This window comes from Daphnia pulicaria, chromosome 10 (genome assembly GCF_021234035.1).
Source record: "Daphnia pulicaria isolate SC F1-1A chromosome 10, SC_F0-13Bv2, whole genome shotgun sequence".
NCBI classification, from domain to species: Eukaryota; Metazoa; Arthropoda; class Branchiopoda; order Diplostraca; family Daphniidae; genus Daphnia; species Daphnia pulicaria.
Genome location: NC_060922.1, coordinates 1841337 through 1864352, shown reverse-complemented (window position 1 = coordinate 1864352; position 23016 = coordinate 1841337). Strand labels below are relative to the sequence as shown.

Here is a 23016-nt window from a genome sequence, read left to right as displayed (position 1 = left end):
CGTTATTAAAGAACTGGATTTTAAGGAATGTCGAGACGTTTTATTATTAACAGAAATTTCATGTTCGTTTTCACCTTTATGATATTTAACATAAAAAAAAATACTAAATGACGCGAACACTATTTTATATATAACTTCGAACTACTTTATAATAATAACATAAGATCATCCATCAGTATACAGCATAGCTCAGACTGTTGTCAAACTACAACGGTGTCAAGACAGCGGACACAAATCCATTCTTGTTCGTCCATTTTAAATGTTTACATAGAGCACGTCAATTGATCAATTCCTATGGAAGATAAAATTATCTTTTTTTTTTAACCCACAACTGCTCGAAAAACCAAGCATGATGAAATAAGACTACGAAGATAAACATGGTGTTGTTATGTTGGCATACGATCGATTGTGCGTCATGTGAGACTGGACAAGCGTGCCTGTCGCCAGAGAAGACATCAGAGAGAGTTCGCCGGCCAAAACGGCGGCACAGATGATACGTGCTAGTCGGCAGGCGTTGGCTCCTGGCTCCTCCGCATTCGATCCTGAAAGCAAGGTTGAGATATTATAATGAGGAAAAACAAAAATGGAGAAGAAGAAGAACTCATTTGTAAGAAAAAAAAAAGAAATAACAGAGAGAGAAAGAAAGAAAGAAAGAGGGGAAAAAGAAGTAATCGATCAATACCTCGCAAACCAAGCATATCAAGACAGGCGCCCTGAGCCGGCAACCAGGTCCCGCCTCCGATAGTTCCGACTTCCAGCGAAGGCATAGTGCATGAGATATATAAATCTTGCATTTCCGGACCCCATGGTTCCATTAATGTCATGCAATTACTACTAGACACCACTTGAGCAGGATCCTGTCCAGTGGCAATGAAAATGGCAGATACGATATTGGCCGCGTGAGCGTTGAATCCGCCAATAGAGCCGGCGATGGAGGATCCAATCAGATTCTTAGTGATATTTAAGTCCACTAGCGAAGCAACGTTGGTTTTGAGCTTATCGCGTACGATAGCCGCGGGAATAATGGCCTCGCTGACTACTGATTTTCCACGACCGTCAAGCCAATTAACCGCTGCGGGCTTTTTATCCGTGCAAAAGTTACCACTTAAGCTCACCACTGCCAAGTCGGAAAAATGACTTTGTATCACTTTTATGGCTGCTTCAGTTCCTTTAGATACCATATTCATCCCCATAGCGTCTCCCGTCTTGGCTACAAAGCGGATGAATACATGACGACCAGCGATTTGGCATCGAATTTTTTGCAAACGGCCGAATCGGCTAGTTGCGTTGAAACTCTTCTTCAGTAGATCAATGTTGGACGGCTCTTGGAGCCATGCCATCACATCTCCAGCTCTACGAATATCGGGTAATCGGAAAACTGGTCCTCGGCTCATGCCATCCGCGATTAGCTGTGTTCTTACACCACCATTAGGTGCAAGGGCACTGCATCCACGGTTTGTTGATGCTACCAGGCAGCCTTCGGTCGTGGCCATTGGAATAAAATAGGATTCTCCGTCCACTATTAGCGGGCCAGCGAAACCGACGGGTAGAGGTACATAGCCGATGACGTTCTCGCAGCAAACGCCAAACACTTTTGAGTAATCGTAATTCTTGTAGGGTAAACGCACTACGGCATCTTCTAGGCGAGTTCCACCCATGGTAGAGAGTACTCGTCTGCGAATGCGGACGCCGCGCTCTGCGTCACCCAACACCTTCTCCAGCTGCCTTAATTCAATCTTGCGGGCATTGATAAGATTCAATACTTCTTGATCGGATACTGCACTGCCAGAAATCTTCAAAGCTTCGTGACTCTCTTCCAGAGTACGAGTGACGGGTTTGACGTACAAATTATCTTGTTCGTCTTCTTCCATTTCATCGCACGGTTCCGTCTGAACCTCTTTGTCTTCGACATCGAATGACGATTCTTCGTTATCAGATATCACAAATGATACACAGCGGTTTCGGCGACTTTCGACTGCAAAGAAACAACGCAAAATTTTCGCAAAGGGTTAGGTTATCTTCTGAACTAATTAGTAAATACGATTAAGCGATTGCAAGAGTTTCGGCATCACCTTTTTCCATAGCGGCAGCTGAGGATGGCTCTTCTAGAATATAAGCTGGGAGAGATTTCTCTAAAGACTGAGGAGTTTGATTACGATCGTCGAAGAAGGTAAACTTGATTGTTAAAGCTGCAATGAGAATTAACAGGACAAGCTGATCAGCCCGTTGGTCGGAAAGCCACCTAATATAGTGAAATAAAATATTAAAAATAAATTTGATTCACTCAACAAACGGTGAATGAGTTTGTAGCTATATTACCGGAGTACTGAATCTTCCGCAGCCACGTCGACAATAGACGCTGAGCCGAAGGTTGCCCCTGGCTTTTCAGGGCTCAAAACTTTTCCATCTTGTAAAAATACCCATTGACTGCAACGGAAAAAAACAAACAAACAACAAAACAGTGAAAACAACATAGGAAAATTGTCAAAGAGTGACTTATTTAACCTTGCCATCTGATAATTTTGTATGACAATAGAACAGAAAATGACACAAATGTTCAGGATTACATCTATTTACCTGTGAGCGTGAACTACCATCAAACCAGCAGCCATGATAAGTTTGACTCTCTGAACTAAAGGATTGGGTTGTTCCATTGCCATCATTTGTTTGAGAAGTTTAACACGGTGCTGCCATTGGAAAGCGGTAGACTGGTCGACCTTGCAAGAATCTACAACAGTGTTTTCACTGTCAATCACCTCTGGTTTATTTGAAAGCTAAAAAAGGAAAAAAAAAAGAAAATGTACTCTGTAGTTGTTATCAATATGTCTTTCATGACTATTCATCTTACTAACCTCTAACACCAGGGCCAAACAGGCTGGATAGAATGTCATGAACACTACATAGTTGACGACGGCTGACATGCATCCGTAGCCGCACAATACTTCTAGCCTGCGAACCCCTGTTATAAATATAATCGAAACAGACTATGAAGATCAGGAAATTTAACATCAATAAATAACATTTTGGCAACTCACCTGACAACGTTCCGACACCTATGACAAGAGTTTCAACCAAGGTGTCAAGAGTAATGGCAGGGCCGAGGACAGCCATGCCTTGAGAGATGCACAATGCCACTTCGGCTGCATTTTTAACCGAGCAACTCAGAGACCAGTAAGCAAGAGTGCAGGCCTTGACCACGTCAATCAAAAGGAGGAAAAAGAACAGTGCGTCCCTAATAAGTGGATTTAAAAATGAATTTTCGTTATAAAAAATAGACGAATATGGACTACTTACTTCAGATCAGAAAGGTCGCTTTGCATAACATTGACGACACTGCAGGTGAAAACAAAGCTGGAGAAGACGGTAAACAATCCTGCCAAGCTTAAGACAAATCTAGAATGGGATCGATGTAAAGAACGCAATCTGTGGTAGCTGTACAACACAGCAACAGCTCGAACTGTCGTCATTAGAACTATGTCTAGGGGTTGTGGTGAACCTAGCGAGTCACGCGCGCGATTCAGGGTGTGCATCCCCTGGCTGCTGATGATGGCTACTGTAGATGTCAAGACCAGGAAAATCACTTGCCATGGGTGTTGAGCACAAAACAGACCATAAGACTTGAAAATTTCTGCCAGGAAACCCATGTTGTCCTCTGTTGTGCTTCAAACAGCCTTCCTAGAAAGATTAAGGTCAAGATCAGGCATTGAACAGTCAACTATTTAATAAAACCTGCAACTATGACTGTGCATTACCAATAAAGATGCTTCTTCACAGCTAAGCGGTAATGACCTTGTCCTATTTGCAGCTAACAGATCCCTTCAACTCTAAAAAAAGAAATGATGATGCTGTTAGATATCTTACTTCCTCTTTCCAAAACAGGCACTTCACAAATAATTTGAAGGCAAATTTCTAAAAAGAAATCAAGATGTGCATGACAAATCACAGGAAGTAAGACTGTAGGCAATAGTACCATGTACATTAGTTAAGGAGCATAGTAATAACAAAAAGAAAAAGTTGACAATCTGGAGGCAAAGAGAAAACACCATAGATACCTAATCGGTTTTTTAAATCGGCAATTTCCAGTTGGAAAATCGACACTACTTTTGTAACAACTTTACTGAAGAATGACGAAACACACAGTGGTCCCCAGCAGTCGAAAACATTCAACTTAAGAAAGACCAAACCAGATCTTTTCTCAGACCTGGGTCATGGTGTACCTGAAAAACTACTTTCCCCAAATAAAGTATTTTTACTTATTTTGAATTGTAGAACACAACTACTTGTGACACACACAAAAACCAGACTAATTTGCTTATTAATCTCGAACTTGGTCACTTTTAAGTTTTAACAGTGAAGTCGTCTGCTAGCGGCAAACCAGAGGTACGACTAAAAGCATAGCCTACTCTATATAGGAAGCCGAAAGGTTTGGCCTTATTTTGGAAGCCAATTTAGGTTCCCTTCCTCTTATTTGGCTCCGCCCTAAGTGGACCCACGGGAGCCAATTTATCGTCTAGTGGCGATATTTGAAAACACGGATTTGTTTACGTTTCTATCGATATGATTGTTAAATGGCTACGAAGGGCCATTCACTAAACAATAATGTCCACCGTTCCATGTAACATTGTCATGAAATCCCTCACGGCAACATATTAATGGTGCGTTCATAAATTACAGGGTAATCCCCCCAAACCATAACATTCGAAATTTCGGAGGGCGTGTCATTATTTCGCTCACCAGATGGCCCCCCCTGGGTCCACTTGGAAGATGCGAAATCGGAGGAAAGGTGAGCAAAGTAGGCTTCACTTTTCCAACACGCGAGAGATATCCTTCCTTTCGGCTTCCTATATAGAGTAGGCTATGCTAAAAGCAAGTTCCAGTAAAAACGAACTAACGAAGTGGTAAAATGAGTTTGTGAGCCACAGGTTATATAAACACTGCCAACACTCGTGAAGACTTTGCAGCTTTTTCAAGAAGCACGTACACCTTATTTTTTTTTATTTTCTGTTTTTGAATTTAACATAAAGGGAGTTTCAGAAGAATTTCCTTTTCATCTTGAATGCCCTCTAGCGAGACCTCTAGTCCTCTCTACCGAGAAAATCCGTACAAATTGCATTTCAAAATCTTGCTTGCGCTTTGCTACAAAGGCTAGTGCAATAACAGTATCGAAGATTAGAGGGTAGGATTAAAGTAAATAATTATGCTTATATGAAAATTCTCGTCCAAATTAAGTCGCAGATTTGTGACAATCTCTCTGTTATTGATTGATTAATTTAAAAAAGAAACAAAAAGTGAAATCCGTGTTCCCTTTTTTCTATTTAAAAATGCGTAGAAAAGATACTCGGTAAAATATATCTCCTAATTATATAACCGCTAAACACGCCAATATGCGCTTTCTATACAAGTGAAACACGTTAGTAAAAGGCACCGTGTATAGCAAACCAAGCTACGACTCACTTTGATCGCATTATACACGATAATGTATAATTTTTTTTTTAAATCTTATTCCTACGTAGCTCCCCGTTCTATCGTTACGCAACCTTCACGTGACTACTAAAAATGGGTCTAAACAGAAGCCAAACCATTAGAATGAAATTTTACTATTATTCTAATATTATTTGTTTTTTTATTGACTTAAAAAACAACGAAACAGCCATCTTTCTCCATAAATTGTTGAACATTTGTGTATGCTTTCCTTCCATGGATCCATCCGAAAGTTCAAAGTTTCAAGTTTTTTTTTTTATCTGATGAGAATCTGTTACAAGTCTAGCTGAAAGTTTTCGACCTTTTATAAATTCGTGTCACCTACGGTGAATGAACTGTATATTTTTTAAATAAGGTCAAAAGAAAAAGAAAGTTTTGTATTAGACACATATGAACGTGAAAAAAGAATTTGAGCCTGATGTCGCTTTTGATTTTGGAACCACTCGAACCATACGCTTTTCTAGGCTTTAGACTAAAACAGGAGCGATCAGAAACAGTTTTTTTTTGTGAAATCATCAATGCATATAATGGAATGACAATTAGGGACAAGATACAGTAATTTAAAAAAATAAAAAATGTGGATCAATGTATACCATACACCGAATACGCAACACAAAAAAAAAAATCCAAACTGTACACTACGGAGAGTATACTAGAAAACGAAAATACCTCAAGTTGATGAAGACTAAGTTCTATTTTATCGATTGCGAAATTCATTATCAAACCTGTGATCACTATTACTGAAAAATTTATTGGCGGAAGAGTATTTTTGAGCGAAAGATGTAGCACAGCTTTTAGGCTTACACTTGTTCAGCGAGAAATCGATACTCTTAAGTCGAGAAGAAATCGATTACTATTTAATAAATACAATACAAATTTAATATTGAAATAAAAATAATTGATTCACGTGGATTTGTTGAATATGTCACCAATGATTGAGCGACTTAAAGACAACAAACTGCTTGTCTTTGAAGGAGTCGACGAAGTAATGCTTAGGTTCGACAAACTATCTGCAGAACTAGCTATCCCTGGATCCAGATTTGACAATGAGGCCACTGAGCGAAGCCGTGTGTTACACGAGGGTTCGGACACATTTTCTGCGACATAAATTCAAGTAACAGTCTTAACCTTGGAAAACTTAAATTAGATTTGCAGCGACGTACCACCGCTAGAAAGAAATTCGCTCCACTCGCTCCAGTTTCTTCGGCTACGTGGTACTGTTCTTTGCCAGTTGGCGGGAGCGCTTGAAACCTTCAATTGATGAATTTGTTTAAATATGAGACTTTTTAATTTTTCCAAAATAGTCCAATATTTATTTATAACTGTACCTGTAATCTATGCGTGACGGAATTCGAATCGGTTTGGGCACGACGCCGGGTGGACATTTTTAATCCTTCGAGCGGTGCTGGGCTAGACTCCTCATTGACAACCTGTTTTTAATTTTATTCAAAATATATTGGGAGAAAAATGAAACTCCTAACCTAACTTACTTGCAAATTGGTTATACCCTGGAATACTGGAATTCTTGCGTTGGTCGCTTGAAATGGAACAGCACGCACGATAGAATCGCATTCGTCATTTGTCTATAATAAGTATGTTCTAATTATTCAGACGGACACTAGAAAGATTTTGTAAATTCTCTTATACCATATCAGACTCGAAGGGTTGCTTTCTCCTTTTTTTGGTGGATGCAAACTGGCTCTTAATATTTTTGAGCCAAAGGGCAAATTTTCTACAGTTGAGAAGGTAGTAAGGGTCAGCAAAAACTAAATATTGATGGGGGGGGGGGTAAAATCTCTCACGTGTCATTTTTTAATAATTCTTCCGATTCGGTTGTGTTGAACATAGGTCTTGTAAGAACTTCGTCTAGCTTAGGACGCTGCTCTGGATTAGGACTAATCATTTCTTTAATTAACGCTCGCAAAATATGTCTTTTTCCAAGCTCTTGAGCAGAGAAAAAAGGGAGAAAAAAAAAGGATTTGTGTTAATAATCAAAATCCATCGCGTGATGTCTCGATTACTTGATAGATTGTGTTTCCCCATAAGAATATTTCCATTGCGTAAGGTCGTATTTCCAAAGGGGTGCACGCCTTTCGTTATAAAGTAGTAGAAAACACAGCCTAGAGGAAAAACATCGACGGCAGTGGTGGCATAAGAAGCGGGACTACCTCCACTCTCTTGATCTACAATTCCCGAAAGAAAGAAAATTAAGTTAACAAAAAAAAATAATAATAATAATTAATTTAAATTTAAAATTAAAAAAAAAATAAACCTGCTATGCTTTTCAGTAATTCGGGGGCCATCCAGCCACCAGTGCCTACACCGGCATTGGACATAGAGAAAGAGTCTATACCCCTCACCGGTTTACAAAATCCAAAGTCAGCTATCTTAAGTTCACCCGACTGTGAGATCAGTATATTGTTGGGCTTGACGTCACGATGGACGTATTTGCGTGAATGAATGAAGGCTAAACCTTCCAACATCTGCTTTAATGCATCCATTTCTTCAGGCATGGGGCCTGTATATTTTTCCTTACAGTAGTCATCTAGTGTAGCAACGCAAAGTTCTAGAGCTAGTCTCCTAAAATTGAAAATGATTAGATATCCAATTGTTATCAATAAAAATAAAATAAATAATAAACTTACAAAAATGGTGATTCTTTTTCAACATGGTAAAGCTGTAGAATGCGCGGGTGGCTAAAGTGGAGTAGGGCTTCAAGTTCCCGTTCAACCAGTTGAAGATTTGTCAATAATAGACGTTTAACAGCCACCTCTTTTCCGTCGAAATGTCCTGAAAAAACAACTGTGCCTTCACATCCACGGCCTAGGATGTCGTTTTCGTCCCACTTGATTGATCTAGAAGTGCTCCATCTTTCATTATCCATTTTGCAAGGATTCACAAGGATTCACAAAACTGCCTTCCGTGAAGCTGTCTTTCATGACTGTCCTAAAACAACTCTGACCGTTTCTCGTTACCAACAGGTACAGTACATTGGTATAATAATTATTTTAAATGATAAGAGGCGATAAGAAATTTGGGAAACACGTCACAGATCCTGGATGGTTTTATCTGCCCAGACTCGTCCTTACAACTATTTCCACGGATGATTCACAGTATTTCACTACGATTCCATCATTTCGCTTTCTACAACTGCTTTATTGGTGACTAACGAGCATAAAATTCTCTGCATTTGATCAACATGATCAACACCTTTGGGCAGAATACGTTTGCAGCTCGATAAGTTTGGAGCGATAAGATTAGAACAAAAGTTAGGTTGATTCTTTGATTAAAATGTCCAACTACGTAACAACCGGGAAACCGAACCCTTGGAGACTGAAAGAGTAATCTCTCAGGGGTATACATTTATTTCATCCTATGTAATAATTGATGCGCTAACGTGACTAAGGCTTGCTGGTAAGGAGAAGGGGTTAGCTGAGCAATTTGAGTCACCGCATCGTTACAGTATTGGCGTGCCAAGTCTTTGGTTCGCTGTAATCCGTCTGAACGGAGTACTAATCGAAAGGCGGTTTCAGCGTCCCCCGGTTCTTGAAACCGCCTCAGGATCAGCGGATTCAACTCGGTAAACTGAAATAGAAACAATACCTTATTCATAGATTCATGATGGATCCTTTAGTTCGAAAAACCGGTACCTTCTGTGCTGCGAAGAGAACAGGAGCAGTGGCCAGTCCAAGGCGCAAATCAGCAGCAACTGGCTTTCCCAGCTGAGCCGATGTGGCCATGAAATCAAGAAGGTCATCTACGAGTTGAAAAGCCATTCCTATCTGTCGACCATATTGAAAGGCAACCGCTTGTAAGGTTGAATCAGCTCCAGAGAGTACTGAGACCTTGTGGTAAATTTGCGTGTTAATTTCTAGTCTCATTGGGTAAAATATATGAATACATCGATACCGCTTGGCAGCTATATGCAATTAAACTTGCAGTTTTCTTGAAGGTTTTTTCTGAATAATGCGCGAATCTTTCATCTTTATTTTCACGAGCGCCAAGTTGCATGAATTCTCCTTGAACTAAGTCGGCGAGAACCTGAATTATATATTGTAAAGTGTAATTTTAAGCTTAATTTCTATGAATTTCGATTATTAAAAAATTCACCTGAGATAATAATATGATGACTTGTTTATTCTGCAGTCGTGCCAACATTTTAGAAGCCATAGCGAGTATAAAATCACCTGCTATAATTGACTGTAAAAGACAAACGTAATAAGAGTTTGTTATAATTTTGTTACAAATACTTTCTTACTTTTCTTTGCCCCCAAACAATATTGACCGATGGTCTACTTCTTCTGCTGTCAGCTACGTCAATCACGTCGTCATGAACTAAAGAGGCTGTATGAATCATTTCAGCAATTTGTGCTATCTTCTTCTGTTTTTGAAGTACAGACCTATTGTAAAAATTCACTTAGTATAACAGTAAAATATATGATGATTCAGGTAAATAATATACGGTGTGTTTTGATCTAGATGGAAATTTATTGCCCTAGCCATACACATGGTAATGACTGGTCGTATAGCTTTGCCCTCTCCATTGAAATAGTACTGGGCTATCAGCTTCAGTTCTGGCTGTGTTTCACTTAAACCCTAAATATATAAATATATTTTAATTGACTGACATGATGGCTTAAGTATTTTAGCATAATAAAACCTCTCTGATGTCTTCATAAAGACCTTCCAGGTCTAGTCTAACCAAAGAATCAGCGGTTGGTGTGTTTTCAACAGGTACAGTGACATTTTTAGTGCTGGTGCTAGGCACCACTGTTTGAATCTGTTTATATAAAAGAATACTGTAGTTAACTGTTTACAAGCCACATGTTAAATTTAACTTTATGGATATAACAAATGTACCATACCTGTTTCTTGTGGTGGAAAAGAGGAGTGGGTTTGGATAGCAACAACTGATACGGCAAATCACCGTGATGTTTACCAAAGTGAGACACGCGACGAACCACAAGACTTGAATAAGCTAGCAAGTTTGTTAGTTTAACATTGATTACCATGATGATCAAATAAAATAACAACTTCAAAAAAATCCGTCAACACACTCATTTGCCATAAGAAACAATAAATACTGATCACGATGTTCAATCACACACTGGAACAATAATTGAAACGGTTTTTCAAGGTTGAAATAAACCCCAAAAGATACTACAGGTTTATTATCCGGAAAGCCTTGGATAAATTCATTAGCTAAAACACAAACGAGTTTCGTAATCGCCTTGCTGTGATCGCGACGTTAGCAGACGAAGCGGACGAAGGCCTAATTTAACCGGTTTGTCGAAAATTTTGGGTTAGGTACCACAGTTGCAATTTAAGCAATAGTGAAGCTACAGACGACTGTTTGTTTCCGGTTTTTCGCGTAATATTCAATGTGAGATTGTGTGTGAGTGCACAGAGCACAGTGCAGGCAGTCAAGGTGCCTATAATATGCTATAATATAATTATTAATGTTTTAGTCACGACGTATATAGTTACATTTTTACAAAGAGTATTCAATTTAATTCAGGTTTTTTTCACTTAAATATTGATTGCAAATTTTCTTCGCTTGCTGCTTGTTTTGAGTTTTTGACTCTTATTTTTGAAAAATTCTTATTATGTTATTGTAAAAGAAGAAGTCATTTATCTATTTTAAATATTATGTTCTATCCCCCAACTAATTTTAAATATTATTTTGGATTTTTAGGTAAATATCTTTTGAATGGCTGGACAAATACTAAAACGTTGGGCTGATGCCTTGGTTCATTTTGAGTATGTGTACTTGAATGCATTTTTAAGGCAGCCTCATACTCCACAATGGATTCCCCTATTGGTGCAGCCAACTCAAGAATTAGTTCATAAAAATGAATCATTCAACATCAACAGTATTTTTGATGGATTCCTGTGGGGTGTTCCCACCTGCAGAAGAAGTGCTGAGAAGCGTATGATGAGAAAATATGGTTCTCCCCAATGGCATAATAAGCTCATTCTTCCAAGAAAAGATATTAAAGTTTGTGGAACATGTGGACACTATCATGAAGAAAAATGTTTATGCCGTAATTGACTAATTCACTGAACATTTTTCTAAAAATTAACACATTATCTCTTTTTTCAGCCAACTGTTATTCCAAAGTAAAAGCTGAAACAACTATTCTGCAAGAACAAATGATTAAAGAGTTGGGTATTAATCCGGTAGAGAAAGAAGTTGCCATTGTATATCAAGGAGAGAAAAATCAATTCAATGATGAATTCTTCAAGGTATACATTAATTATTAAATAATAATGTAATAGAGTAATATTAATTTCAAACTTTCCTTGTCAATATCTTTTTCTTTTATAGGACAACAAAGTTATTGAAGTGGAGAAACCTCGACCGAAATGGTTTAGTAAAAATCTGCTTCAGAAATCAAATGCAAATGTTACCATTGAAACTTCAACTATAAAGCCTCATGATTTAGGCTAATTAGTAGTTACTATTTGTGTGAGACTAAGAATAGTGTTTAGAAAATAAAGTGATTTTGGTCAAAGAATTTGCTATTTCACCATTTATTCGATCATAAAAAATCGTTTATAAGGCGATATTACATAATAAAAATCGCCCATATAGTTTTCTAAAGAATGCACTCGAAAGGAGAGCTGGATGAAAGATTGCATTGCCGTTTGCTTTTAATTCTCTTGTGGATAAGACTGGTTTATAACTTGCCATCTGGGTGCCTTTCAATGATCATTCCAACGCCCTGCAACAAATAAAAGATATCATAAAAAATTGTACCCAACATATACTGTTCCAAAATGGAAACTCGCAACATCTGGAACCCTGAGAGTTGGATTTCTTTTCTATTGGCATGGTCAAGATCGCACTGGGAAGAATCCATATGCAGTAAATACATGACGATCCCACCGGTGGATTACATGCCGTAGTGTTCCAAAATAAATAAATTTCATTCATACCTGACCACCTGCGGCACAAGCAGCAATGCAGGCGTATTTACCGTCTTCATGAATCAATCGATTGGCCGCATGAATCGCCAGTCGAACTCCTAAAAATCAATAAACGAAAACGTCACCGACAATATTTTGATAACATAAAAAATTGTGGAAAAACCTGTAGCTCCAAATGGATGACCAATTGAAAGAGATCCACCCCATAAATTGAACTTGTCAATATCAGGAGCACCAACTTTACCAGGTCGGCCCATGTAGGTCTTGCAGAACCAATCCGAATCCATTGCACTTAGATTGGACAAAATTTGACCCTGCAGAGACGTGGATTAAAACAGATTATGCGATTCAAGGGCTCGAAAATCAATACTTACAGCAAAAGCTTCATGGACTTCCCACACGTCAATATCGCTCATCTTTAGTCCAGCTTTGTCCAGGACGCGAGGAGTAGCATATGCTATGAAAGTATCAGTTATGTTAATTGTTATTATAATTAATTAATTGTTATTATAATCCTGTATCAGTTATTGCTACTGTGATGCTGAGCTCATTGGATTCAAAGCAATGTTCTCTTGCTGTACAAGATTGAATTTTTCTGGGACTACTAAACTATAAAATTGAGTGAGTACTACATATCCTACATACCAGGACCCAACAGCAATTGATCTTTCGGGTCTTGACTGACGTAAATGAAATCTCTTAGGTAAGCCTTGGGTTTCAGTCCCAACTGCCTTGCCTTTTCTTCCGTCATCAGCAAACATGCCGAAGCACCATCAGTCTGTAAAAAATTCGCATTAGCAATAGTTAAAAACACAATAAGGTTAATCAAAACGTACCAAGTAAGACGCGTTTGCTGCAGTCACTGTTCCGTGAGGCTTGATGAAGGCTGGCTTTAGTTTTGCAAGTTGTTCAGATGTAGAAACTCGGATACCATTGTCGCGAGTGATGGGTTTATCTTGGCCAGGGACTATCGATTTATAAAAATGTTAGCACGGCAAAAACTATGAAAATCAAGACGAACATACCTTGATAAGGAACAATATCAGAAAGTAGGCCCTTTTCAGCAGCATCGTGGGCGAGCTGATGCGAACGAAGAGCAAAAGCGTCTTGATCCTGTCGACTTATGTTGAACGAAGCAGCCAAGCGATCGGCAGAGTGACCCATCGTTTCCCCGGTAGAAAATTCTGCTACAGCTGGAAGCTCAGGAATCAAAGACTTCATATCAAGCTGAGCTAGTAGTGAGAGGCGTTGACCGAATGTTTTAGCTTTATTTGCTTTGAGCATGACGCCACGCATTTTGCGGGAATGACGAATGGGTACATCCGACATAAACTCAACGCCACCAGCTACACAAACGTCGTAGACTCCGGAGTGCATGTAACCAATGCCTAGTTAATACAAGAATCAACAGTAAGAATCAGAAATATTCTGACAATACAAAAGGGAACACTTACAAGTTGTCATGGCTTGATTTGAACTAATACAAGCCATTGTGACTGTATGAGCTGGTGTTTTGTCAGAGAAACCAGCTCCAAGAGCAGCTTCTCTGGCAATATTCGAAGTTTTGACTTCTTGTATCACGGTGCCAAAAGCAATGTATTCAACAAGCTCTTTGGGAAGCCCAGTTTTCTGAACCAAACCCCTGTAAGTAATTGCTTATTACATTATCAAAGGAAAATTATTTGCATTGAAATACATACAATAATGCATTCCGAGCCAGATCATGAGGCATAAGTTTCGCATAACTTGTCCCAGACAGCAAAAATGGGGTTCTTACAGCATCAACCAACACAATATTCTTTTGGTTCGGTCTGGCTAATGAAAGTTTGGTTTTCTGTTTAGCCGCGTAAAGGGCCGGCATTCCGGTGGAAACATTGCGCGTTCCTTGAGAAGGTTTAGGAAAAATAAAACAGTTAAAATACCGGCAGTGACTTATCAGTTATCACAACTGTGACGAAAATCCGACGTTAGGAAAATGAAAACAGAAATGGCGAAACAGTTATGTGATTTCAAAAACTGAGAAAAAATACACGTCCTAAAATAAAATGCATTTTGTTAATTTTTACCTGTTCGAAGAAATGCAACTGCATTTACACGAGAAATTTGGGCAGCCATCCTTTAACGAGAGTATTTAATGGATGCAGAACACCTACAGCTGTTTGCTTTTTCGTGTTTGCTTTAGAAGTAACGATGTCAGCGCTCCAGTGAGGAGTGGCGATAACTGGAACTGGTGGCGAACTGGCTTTTGAGAACTATTTTGTATTTGACAATCTGGCAACTATGAAAATGAGTGGGAAAATCAAAAGCTCCAAATTTGAGTATGTAAATAGGTGCTGCAATTGCAAACGAGTTTTTGTTTTTCTGTGAGCAACTAATTCTGGAATCCATAATTTAAATTCCTGTGGGTAAATATTTTTCTTTTTAACCTTGATACTTTAATTTCAGCCTTTAACAGTTTTTTCTATCGTTTAAAAAAATATAGTGTAGTGAGGATTTACGATTTTGCTTAGTTTTGTATTCGTTCACTTTATTAGTATTTATTTCGTTTATATGATTATTTCACCCTCCAATATTTGGGTGATCATTTATACAAATGGAAATCGCAATAGAATTTACCCAACACGAGAAGTATTTGAATATTGTTGTGATTGGTTAGTATTTTTTTTTCGATCCTTACTTCATCCGGTTCAATAATTCGTGGGTTAATGTAAATAAGGCCTGTTGATAAGGCGATGGCGATAGTTGAGCTAATTGAGTCACGGCATCATCGCAGTATTGGCCAGCCAATTCTTTAGTTCGCTGTAATCCGTCTGAACGAAGGACTAAGTCGAAAGCGGTTTCAACATCTCCTGTCTCTTTGAATCTTCTTAGAATCAGCGCATTAAGCTCTGGAAACTACAATCAAAAGTTGTATCATTTTAGAAAGTTTTCGAAAACTTGGCAAAACTGAACCAACCAGTCCTACGTACCTTCCGTGCAGCATACAAAACTGGAGCAGTGGCCAGTCCAAGGCGTAGATCAGCTGCTGCTGGTTTCCCCAGTTGCGCAGAAGTGGAAACAAAATCCAACAAGTCGTCAACCAGTTGGAATGCCATTCCCAGTTGCCGACCAAATTGAAAAGCGCTTGTTTGCGTAGCTGAGCTAGCTCCAGCGACAACCGAAACCTTGATACGAAACAATTATTCTGATCGATTAAAGCATATTATTTTTTTTTAATGATGTTGAGGAATGCCTTACTGCTTGGCAGCCATTAGCAATCAGACTAGCAGTTTTCTTAAAAGTTTTTTCCAAGTAGTGATCAAACCACTCCTCTTTATTTGCGGTACCGTCGAGTTGCATTAGTTCTCCACTAACCAATTCAGAAACAATCTGCATAATTGTTTATAAGAATTAGCTTCGCGTTCTGAAGATTTGAATGAATGAATCGTCGTTATCGTTTTTACCTTAGTTATCAAGTTTAATACTTCGTGGCTTTCGATTGTAGTGCATATCTCAATCGAACGCCCAACAACATAATTACCCGCTAAGATCGACTATAGGAAAAAGAACTATTCAAAAAAAAAAGAAAATGTTTCGAAAGTGATGAGTTGTGTTACCTTTTTTTGGCCCCAAACTTTGTTGACAGAGGATTTGTTTCTTCTACTGTCAGCCGCATCAACCACGTCGTCATGAACCAAAGAGGCTGTATGAATCATTTCAACAATTTGTGCTATCTTCATCTGTTTTTCAACCACATTTCTATAAATTTAAAACAATTACGGATATATTAGCGTGATTATTAATCTCAAAGATATAGTAAAAGCTAAAGTATTCAAGCATACCGTGAGTTTTCTCCGAGATGGTAGTTGATGGCTTTAGCCATTAACATTGTAATCACTGGCCGAATGGCTTTACCCTGTCCATCGAAATAATATTGAGCAATTGGTACAAGTGTTGCCTGAGTTTCACTCAAAGACTTGACAAAATTATTGCAATTTTAGTTAGTAAAAATTGGGTGTCTAATATCTATTTTTAAAAATAACACCTCTCGGATGCCGTTGTAAAGACCCGTTAGGTCTTGCCTGATCACAACATCTTCCCGAAGTCCGAAATTTTCGGTTTTGGGTACAGCAGTGGCGATGTTTGTGATATTTGGAACTCCAGTTTGAATCTAATTGTAAATTACAACAACTGTAAAAGAAATTTTCTTTAAAAAATGATTTTCGTAATACCTGGTTTTCGTGTTTAAGCAAAGGTGTGTGCTTGGATAATAAACACTGGTGTTTGAACAAACCGCTGTAGCCTTCACGAAAATGGCGAGACGCTAGTTGCAGAGCCAATCTCTGGCTAGAAAGAAATCCACTCATGTTAAACAGTTGCTGTCGCTATTTTACTCGATGAATGGAGAGGGTCGCAACAAGAAGAAACGTTTGCTCAGAAAGGAATCCAATCACGAACTGAAAATTTAAAATTGCACTGCTTCAGCACGTGAGTAAAACTCACCCAATCGTATAGAATTTGTACCTGTTTTATGGTGCCCTCCAGCGCATCCGACAGCGTGATAAAGTCAACACAGCCAGATGGAAAAGAAAACTTTATGTACGTAAAAAGAAAGAGAAATCAAGTTAGAGCTTTTTAGTTTAAAGCAAGCTTATGTGGAAGATAACTGGTTTCACAGAAAGGCACTTTGATCGATTTAAGAGAGTTGAATATAAGAAATGTAAGTTTAAAATATGTACGCCCAATGCTCCCACAAGTTTTTTTTTTATATAACTGCACAACCCTCCAAGCGCTTTAATAAGGATTGAAAATCTCTTAATTTTCATGTTTTCTTTTTCGGTTTGTTTTTTAATTATTCTAACCCCCATGTGAACAAGCGACCCGGGTAAAGTCAAAACCTGTCGAAATTGGGAATTGCGACTTAAAGGTGGGTGTACGTATGCATAACATTAGGTCAAAAGAGAGAGCCAAAATAATGAGAAGCCAAAAGAACTTCTGCTAAAAAAGACGAATAAAGTCTTATTGTAAGCAATTACTTGACGGAATTTGCTATTAATTTGTACAAATTTGGGCATTCTCAATCCAGACTAAAAGAAAAACCTAGACAAAGACCTTAATGGCACCTATATAAGCGCAACCAGTAGAAAAAGGGTGCCACGGCGAAGAACTAGGTGACATCAAAACGTCTAGCAAAAATTGCGCTTTTAATCAGTTGGCAAACAAGTTTGCCTTTTACTTTTTTGATTGAATGAAAACGAAATTTGTGATACAGAACAGACATATGTTTATTGGTCAGTTAACATATCCATCACTTTTGTTTTGTACCCGACGCGCTGTTCACCGTATCTCAACGTCTTTAGGTAAATTGACCCAGTAGGCTACTGATTACACACTACCGTTTAACCAAGATATGACGCACCTGTTGACGAACGGGTTAATGTTTTCGGTGTAGATCTTTCATAAAAATGTCCGAACATTTTTCTCTTTCTTAAAGTTTAGTAATTTTTCCGCAGAAGAACGCACGCACTTTGTACATGGTTAAATGTGATAACCAATAATATAGTGTAGAGAGTGAAAATATTAGAATTGCAGGTGGACAGAATATAGAATCGTAAAGTAATAAAAACGGGGATTTTATCTCCTTAAAAAAAAGAAATACGGTATTTCTTTATGGACGTTTCTAAAAAAGACGAATTTTCGTTCAAAAAAAAATTGCGCGGACGGATGTCTTCGTCACCAAAAATAACAAGTGCTGCACAGTCTGTGTTCAGCCATTTCATAAAATCGCGATTCAATTAACTTTCAAGGAGCGCGGCTGGATAACTGGAAAGGAAAACAAGAAAGAAATCAATTAAAATGCGCTAGAATAATTGATAACTTTGAAAAGCTTACAGTGCGCTCTGGCACGGCGATCCTGTTCGGGCGCAATGGCTTCCTCTTCAGGTGCGATAGGACGAGCAACAATTATTCCGCGATCAACAACTGGTCCACTTTCAGGCATAGTACGGAGTCCTCGACCTCCGGTGCGAACTGGCTGGGCGGCACGAGTGTCGGCGGATTCCACGGACGAGGATTTTTCGTTCTTGGATGAAGGATGGCGGTTGCTAACAGGAGAGAGGATCGAGTCCATCAGACGCTCGAAGAAAGAAGCGCGCCCCTGGCGGCGATCCGGCGCCGGTATCATTGGGTTGGGCGCGGATGGGGCGGAGTTGCGGACGTTCAAGAAAGGAATGTTGACTGGAATAGGAGCCGAGCGCTCTTTGGCCACTAGAGCGGCCGGCAAAGGAGGAACTTGCAAGAAAGGTAGTGTAACTGGACGAGCTGGCAATTGGGCTGGGCCGTTGCGCTTTTCGGTACTGGCTTCGACATCTTTCGGTCCAGGAGTGCTCAATAGGAATTTCGGGACACGGAAGACGGGAAGGTCTGGTTGTCCAGGCTGGATCGATAGTCGCTGGACGGGTTGTGGCTCCTCGGCTCCCAGGATACCAGGCAATTCCTCTAAAAGGCTAAGAAGACCTTCCGGGAAGCTCGGAAAGTCTGGGCTGGGCTCGCGTTCTCGGAAGAGAGGAATAGGGCGGACCGTGACAAGAGATGGTCGAACTGGACCGGCAGTGTCCATACCGCGATGTTCCGGAACATGAGATTTCTCCTGACTATTGTCCGGAACGAGGTCGGACGGGAGATTGAAACGTTTCTCAGCCATGGCGTGGCTGTCGAGCGGGCGTTGATGGAACGGCTGGAATTGAGGTGGAGGAGGGGAAACTGGGTGCATTTGGCGGAGGTTAACCTCCGGGAAACGGAAAGGCCGTCCAGCCGGGAAAGACTGGAAGGGAGATCGCATCGGTGATGGTGGAGGGGGGACATTGAAAGGATTTAAAAGGCGCTGTTCCAGCAGGGCATTATTGAAATCGAAGGAAGGAGGAGTGAGATTGAGGGGTAGTTGTGGCCTCATGGATCTCGGTGGTGGCTGCATCATGTGATTCATCATCGGGAAGGGCATCGGTCCGTTGGGAGAATTCATGGGCATGCCTCCCATCATACCAAATGGATGAATTCTCATTTGGGGACGGCTCAAATCAAACGGCATCATAATCGGCCTGGAATGGATCAAACCGGAATCATCCTCTTCATCCATGTCGGACATACTTTCATCATCATCGCTGGAGCAGATGATGGAAATGCGCTCGCCAGAGATGATGGGCATCAAAGGAACGGCCGAAGCATTTTTGGACGTGATGGGCAGAATTTTGACGAAATCGTCGGTGCTGTCGAAAGGTTTGCGCTCGACGACACATTTGCTCTTGTCCAATGGATTCCGTTTCAAGAACATCTGAAAAATCCCAAAAAGGTACATCAAATCAATACACCTGTCCATACAATGTCAATTCATTTATTTATAGATTTACCTTGGTGAGTTCGTCAATATCGACATCGAGATCACTGCCAGTGGGCAAACGGAGGATCTTGCCCTCATTCTCCAGAAATTCCTCCAGCAAGTCACCGTCCGTGTCTAGGCGCCGGTGATCTTTTTCTTCGTTGGCGACCTCGGCCGAAGACTCGGATGAAGAGACCTCATTGGCTCCACTTGTGCTGGGAGCATCGCCCGTTAAAGCCGAAGGTAGAGCGACAGTGGCCGCCTTCTATAAATCAAACGAAAAAAAAAAAAGGGGGTTAACATTTTCAGACGTAGTGGCACATGTGCTTAACCCAATAAAAAGAAGAGGGGCTACACCCAGAGTTTCAAAAGTAGACATTTTATAATTTGGAATTTTAGAACCATCACGGGGAGAGGAGGATATCCTAATTACGAAACGGGCTACCGGTTTTGTATTGAAAAGAGATGATGACATTCGAAAACGAAGTAAATGGAAGGGCATCGACCCAGTTGCGCATGTTGATCGCCCAGTGACACACATGGACGGATGAAAACATTCGGCACCAATGATGAAAGAAGAGAACCTCCTATTTGCGTCAAAAACTCGTAACCAAATGGGAATTTTCTAAAGAGAGAAGACGTTGTTGTTTCGTTCGTTCTTTTGCAATCGGCAACTTTCTCTTCCAACAAATAGCAGACGGCCAAAGTGTCGACGAACTCGGTTAACACCCATCCACTTGCGAAATGGTCAGGAAACGCAACCCCAAAAAGAAACAAACCAATAAAGAAAAAAGAAAAAAAGAAAAACTGGAAAGAAAATGAATTGCGCGCTGGTACGGATGGCGTCATGGCGTCATGGCGTCTCCGGAGAGTTCCCTCGTGCGTGAAAACATTTTCTCTCTACACTCAATTCGCCTATCCTCAATAGAAAAGAAAACAACAAATACGAGAAAGGAGGAAAAAGATTGTGATGCATCGCTTGCAGTGCGAAACCAGGACGCGGTACTAATTATTATCACTAATCCGGGAAGAAACAAATTCTTAATAATAACAATCACGCGACGAAACAAACAAAACAAAAAAAAACTTGATTTCTACTCACGCATATCACGTCCTCGCAAAAAAAAAATGAATAAATAAAACTTCAGAATTTGATTTCATCAGTATTTTTTTAAATTAATAATGTAATTATAATCATGTAGATATTGGCGGATGTCGTTAAAGATGCCGATAGCATCCGAGAAGATGGGCTAGTAAAATCCCAACCAATTAGTATGTTCATGCACGCACAAAAAGGGAAAGTTGTCGCCTTGGCACCTACAACAACAAGCGAATATCATCCTGTTCCACGACTCTCCCTCTTTCGTGCCCAGCAAAACAATTCAAAACAAGTCAGGTGATGGGAAATTTTTGTTGAGAGAAAGGGCCCTGAAGCAGAAAGCCCCCCCCCCCCCCCCCCCCATTCTTCAAACAGGGGAGAGAGCAACGAACTCGGAAGAGAAAGTTGTCTTTCTTTCTTACTACTTCTTTTGGGTTCAAATACAGTTCCCCAACACAGAAAATGGGAATAACCAAAAAGCCAAGGGGAAATGAGGTGAAAATGGCTGCCGAAACGTCTCTGTGTTTGATCGACAGACCAGAACAGGTTTGAAACAAATAAATCAAGAATGAAATCTGCGCATTTTTAATTCACAATTTTGGCAGGACAATCTCTTTTTCTGTTCATTGATGTCAAAATCTGAGAACACTAAAAATACGAAACCAAATCTTTTATCATTGGCTTCCATCGTGACTAGTCAGATTTGTTGTTGGACCTTCTATTGTTTCCTTTCCATCATTCCCACCCCCCTCTCCTAAGCCTCGTTTGCTGGGGCTGCTGGCCCCAGTAAAAAAAAAAGGGCCTCCTTTGTCCGCATCCAGCACCGGGCATTTGCCGGTGGCCTACTGACCGACCAACGAGGAATCAAAAAGAGCTGTGTGGACTCGTTACCATTTCTTTCTCCCTTCTCTTTCTTTATTCTCTTTGTTTTGCTTCTTTCTCTCTCAACACTCTGCGCACTTGTTGTTATTGCACCTCAAAACTTAAAAACACTCGAGATCCGCACAGTTTCATCCAGCGCCAGATGATATAGAATCTCATTCGCGTAACATTTTCCCTAAGCTTCCTATAAATGTATGCAATATCCTCTCCGCTTTTCCCCTCGCCTTATTCCATACAAATCACATCCTATTTCCGGCTTTGGGTGACAAAAACAACAGGTCACAGAGGAAGTCGGCTCCAATCGAATTAGCATGACAAGCGGAAGGCTTTTCGGTCGTTATGGATGCTGTTCCCTTTTTTTCTTTTTCGGTTGTTGTTGTTGTTGTCTTTTTACCTCCTTCCTCTTAGCGGGTGTTTGACATTGAATCGACTTTGACACATGAGGGGAAGTCGATCACGCGCAAAAACATAATTTCGGTACAACAAAAAAATCGGGCGAGGAAGAACAAAAAGATAAAGAAAAATAAAGAAAAGCATTGGAAATCTACCGTTGCTTTTTTCATCGCCCAACCTGCCCTCGTTCGAACAAAGAGAAGATAACACGAGATAGAGAAAAAAGGGATATTTAGGAAAGGAGGACTCACGTTCGTCTCGGTCGAGCTGGCTGCTGCTGCTGGGGCCGCAGAGTGAATTGCACTGTTGTTGGTGTGTCTCGTTTGCAAATAAGCGGCAAGAACGATGGCCGTGCCCAAGATGAGAGCGACAGCCACGACTGTGATTGCGATCAATCGGGCGATGCGGACCGATGAAGCTGTTTGCTTCTTGTACGCCTGTCATTTGTTTCAAAATAAAATTAGAAATAATTCGTTACGAGGTATATAATGAAGTGGAATACTCACGGGTGGCTCCGAAGTGATGGAATAAGCTCGTGACAAACTCAAACCGGACTCATCTTTGATAGTTTCGGACGAGATGGATTCAACGTCCGACTTATCCACCTTCTCGGAGATCGTAGAGACGATCATTTGTGAAATGTTCAATTGTTTCTTTGTTAACGAAAAAGAGAAAAATGGGAGAAAGAATGAAGAGCGGCTTGAAACTCCAGTTGCCTGGAAGTTTGTGAAGTGGCAGCCAACAACCAGCCGAGCTTAAATAGGTTGCCTCAGACGAGAAGGGAGGAGGCGAAAGGGGGGCGGAGCTAGAGCAGTATTAACTTTTCCCCTAAAAATGAGCCGGGTGAAGAAAAAAAAAAAGAAGAGGAAAGAAAATT

The 23016-nt window shown here is 40.1% G+C and overlaps 8 protein-coding genes across 10 annotated transcripts in view; 1 reads left to right on the top strand and 7 right to left on the bottom strand.

Moving 5' to 3' along the window:
* The window catches only part of LOC124314208 (RPII140-upstream gene protein-like), a 105151-nt gene extending 100740 nt beyond the window's left edge, over positions 1-4411 (bottom strand). Inside the window, exon 1 of the mRNA XM_046779346.1 lies at positions 4394-4411. The gene's annotated coding sequence lies outside the window, so the exon portion shown is untranslated. The remainder of the gene's footprint in view (positions 1-4393) is intronic.
* On the bottom strand, positions 109-4366 carry LOC124313997 (3-hydroxy-3-methylglutaryl-coenzyme A reductase-like). Its single transcript, XM_046778933.1, has 10 exons — positions 4053-4366; positions 3753-3824; positions 3295-3675; positions 3036-3232; positions 2853-2959; positions 2578-2774; positions 2320-2427; positions 2073-2242; positions 683-1975; positions 109-542 (listed from the first exon to the last, which is right to left on the bottom strand). The coding sequence occupies exons 3-10, from the start codon at positions 3642-3644 to the stop codon at positions 364-366; spliced, it is 2601 nt and encodes an 866-aa protein (XP_046634889.1). The 5' UTR covers positions 3645-3675; positions 3753-3824; positions 4053-4366; the 3' UTR covers positions 109-363.
* A 1431-nt stretch (positions 4412-5842) lies between the features above and the next one.
* On the bottom strand, positions 5843-8433 carry LOC124314108 (serine/threonine-protein kinase/endoribonuclease ire-1-like). The gene is made up of 9 exons (XM_046779149.1): positions 8127-8433; positions 7754-8061; positions 7503-7664; positions 7284-7425; positions 7129-7213; positions 6972-7064; positions 6810-6911; positions 6645-6732; positions 5843-6578 (listed from the first exon to the last, which is right to left on the bottom strand). Exons 1-9 carry the CDS (start codon positions 8363-8365, stop codon positions 6385-6387), a joined length of 1413 nt encoding a protein of 470 aa, XP_046635105.1. The 5' UTR covers positions 8366-8433; the 3' UTR covers positions 5843-6384.
* Positions 8434-8616: 183 nt separating this feature from the next.
* On the bottom strand, positions 8617-10709 carry LOC124314143 (all trans-polyprenyl-diphosphate synthase PDSS1-like). Its single transcript, XM_046779210.1, has 8 exons — positions 10347-10709; positions 10142-10261; positions 9944-10077; positions 9740-9881; positions 9592-9681; positions 9391-9522; positions 9132-9326; positions 8617-9066 (listed from the first exon to the last, which is right to left on the bottom strand). Exons 1-8 carry the CDS (start codon positions 10491-10493, stop codon positions 8845-8847), a joined length of 1182 nt encoding a protein of 393 aa, XP_046635166.1. The 5' UTR covers positions 10494-10709; the 3' UTR covers positions 8617-8844.
* Positions 10710-10787: 78 nt separating this feature from the next.
* Positions 10788-11999, top strand: LOC124314253 (39S ribosomal protein L32, mitochondrial-like). 2 transcript variants are annotated; one of them, XM_046779411.1, is made up of 4 exons: positions 10788-10909; positions 11177-11525; positions 11585-11727; positions 11810-11999. In XM_046779411.1, the coding sequence occupies exons 2-4, from the start codon at positions 11192-11194 to the stop codon at positions 11930-11932; spliced, it is 600 nt and encodes a 199-aa protein (XP_046635367.1). In that variant the 5' UTR covers positions 10788-10909; positions 11177-11191; the 3' UTR covers positions 11933-11999. The 2 variants fall into 2 exon arrangements, with proteins under 2 accessions (XP_046635367.1, XP_046635368.1); XM_046779412.1 differs by lacking the exon at positions 10788-10909 and adding an exon at positions 10958-10981.
* On the bottom strand, positions 11999-14622 carry LOC124314107 (trifunctional enzyme subunit beta, mitochondrial-like). The gene is made up of 10 exons (XM_046779148.1): positions 14478-14622; positions 14112-14295; positions 13866-14053; positions 13437-13799; positions 13248-13378; positions 13057-13189; positions 12786-12868; positions 12575-12725; positions 12421-12509; positions 11999-12206 (listed from the first exon to the last, which is right to left on the bottom strand). The coding sequence occupies exons 1-10, from the start codon at positions 14524-14526 to the stop codon at positions 12162-12164; spliced, it is 1416 nt and encodes a 471-aa protein (XP_046635104.1). The 5' UTR covers positions 14527-14622; the 3' UTR covers positions 11999-12161.
* Positions 14623-14904: 282 nt separating this feature from the next.
* LOC124314145 (all trans-polyprenyl-diphosphate synthase PDSS1-like) lies at positions 14905-16981 on the bottom strand. Of its 2 annotated transcripts, XM_046779215.1 has the most exons (9): positions 16915-16981; positions 16623-16847; positions 16436-16561; positions 16233-16366; positions 16008-16149; positions 15855-15944; positions 15649-15780; positions 15381-15575; positions 14905-15306 (listed from the first exon to the last, which is right to left on the bottom strand). In XM_046779215.1, the coding sequence occupies exons 2-9, from the start codon at positions 16755-16757 to the stop codon at positions 15085-15087; spliced, it is 1176 nt and encodes a 391-aa protein (XP_046635171.1). In that variant the 5' UTR covers positions 16758-16847; positions 16915-16981; the 3' UTR covers positions 14905-15084. The 2 variants fall into 2 exon arrangements, with proteins under 2 accessions (XP_046635171.1, XP_046635170.1); XM_046779214.1 differs by lacking the exon at positions 16915-16981 and having other exon boundaries at positions 16623-16878.
* Positions 16982-17657: 676 nt separating this feature from the next.
* On the bottom strand, positions 17658-23009 carry LOC124314037 (formin-like protein 3). The gene is made up of 5 exons (XM_046779019.1): positions 22646-23009; positions 22391-22576; positions 19797-20030; positions 18283-19720; positions 17658-18213 (listed from the first exon to the last, which is right to left on the bottom strand). The coding sequence occupies exons 1-5, from the start codon at positions 22769-22771 to the stop codon at positions 18182-18184; spliced, it is 2016 nt and encodes a 671-aa protein (XP_046634975.1). The 5' UTR covers positions 22772-23009; the 3' UTR covers positions 17658-18181.
* Between the last annotated feature and the right edge of the window lie 7 nt (positions 23010-23016).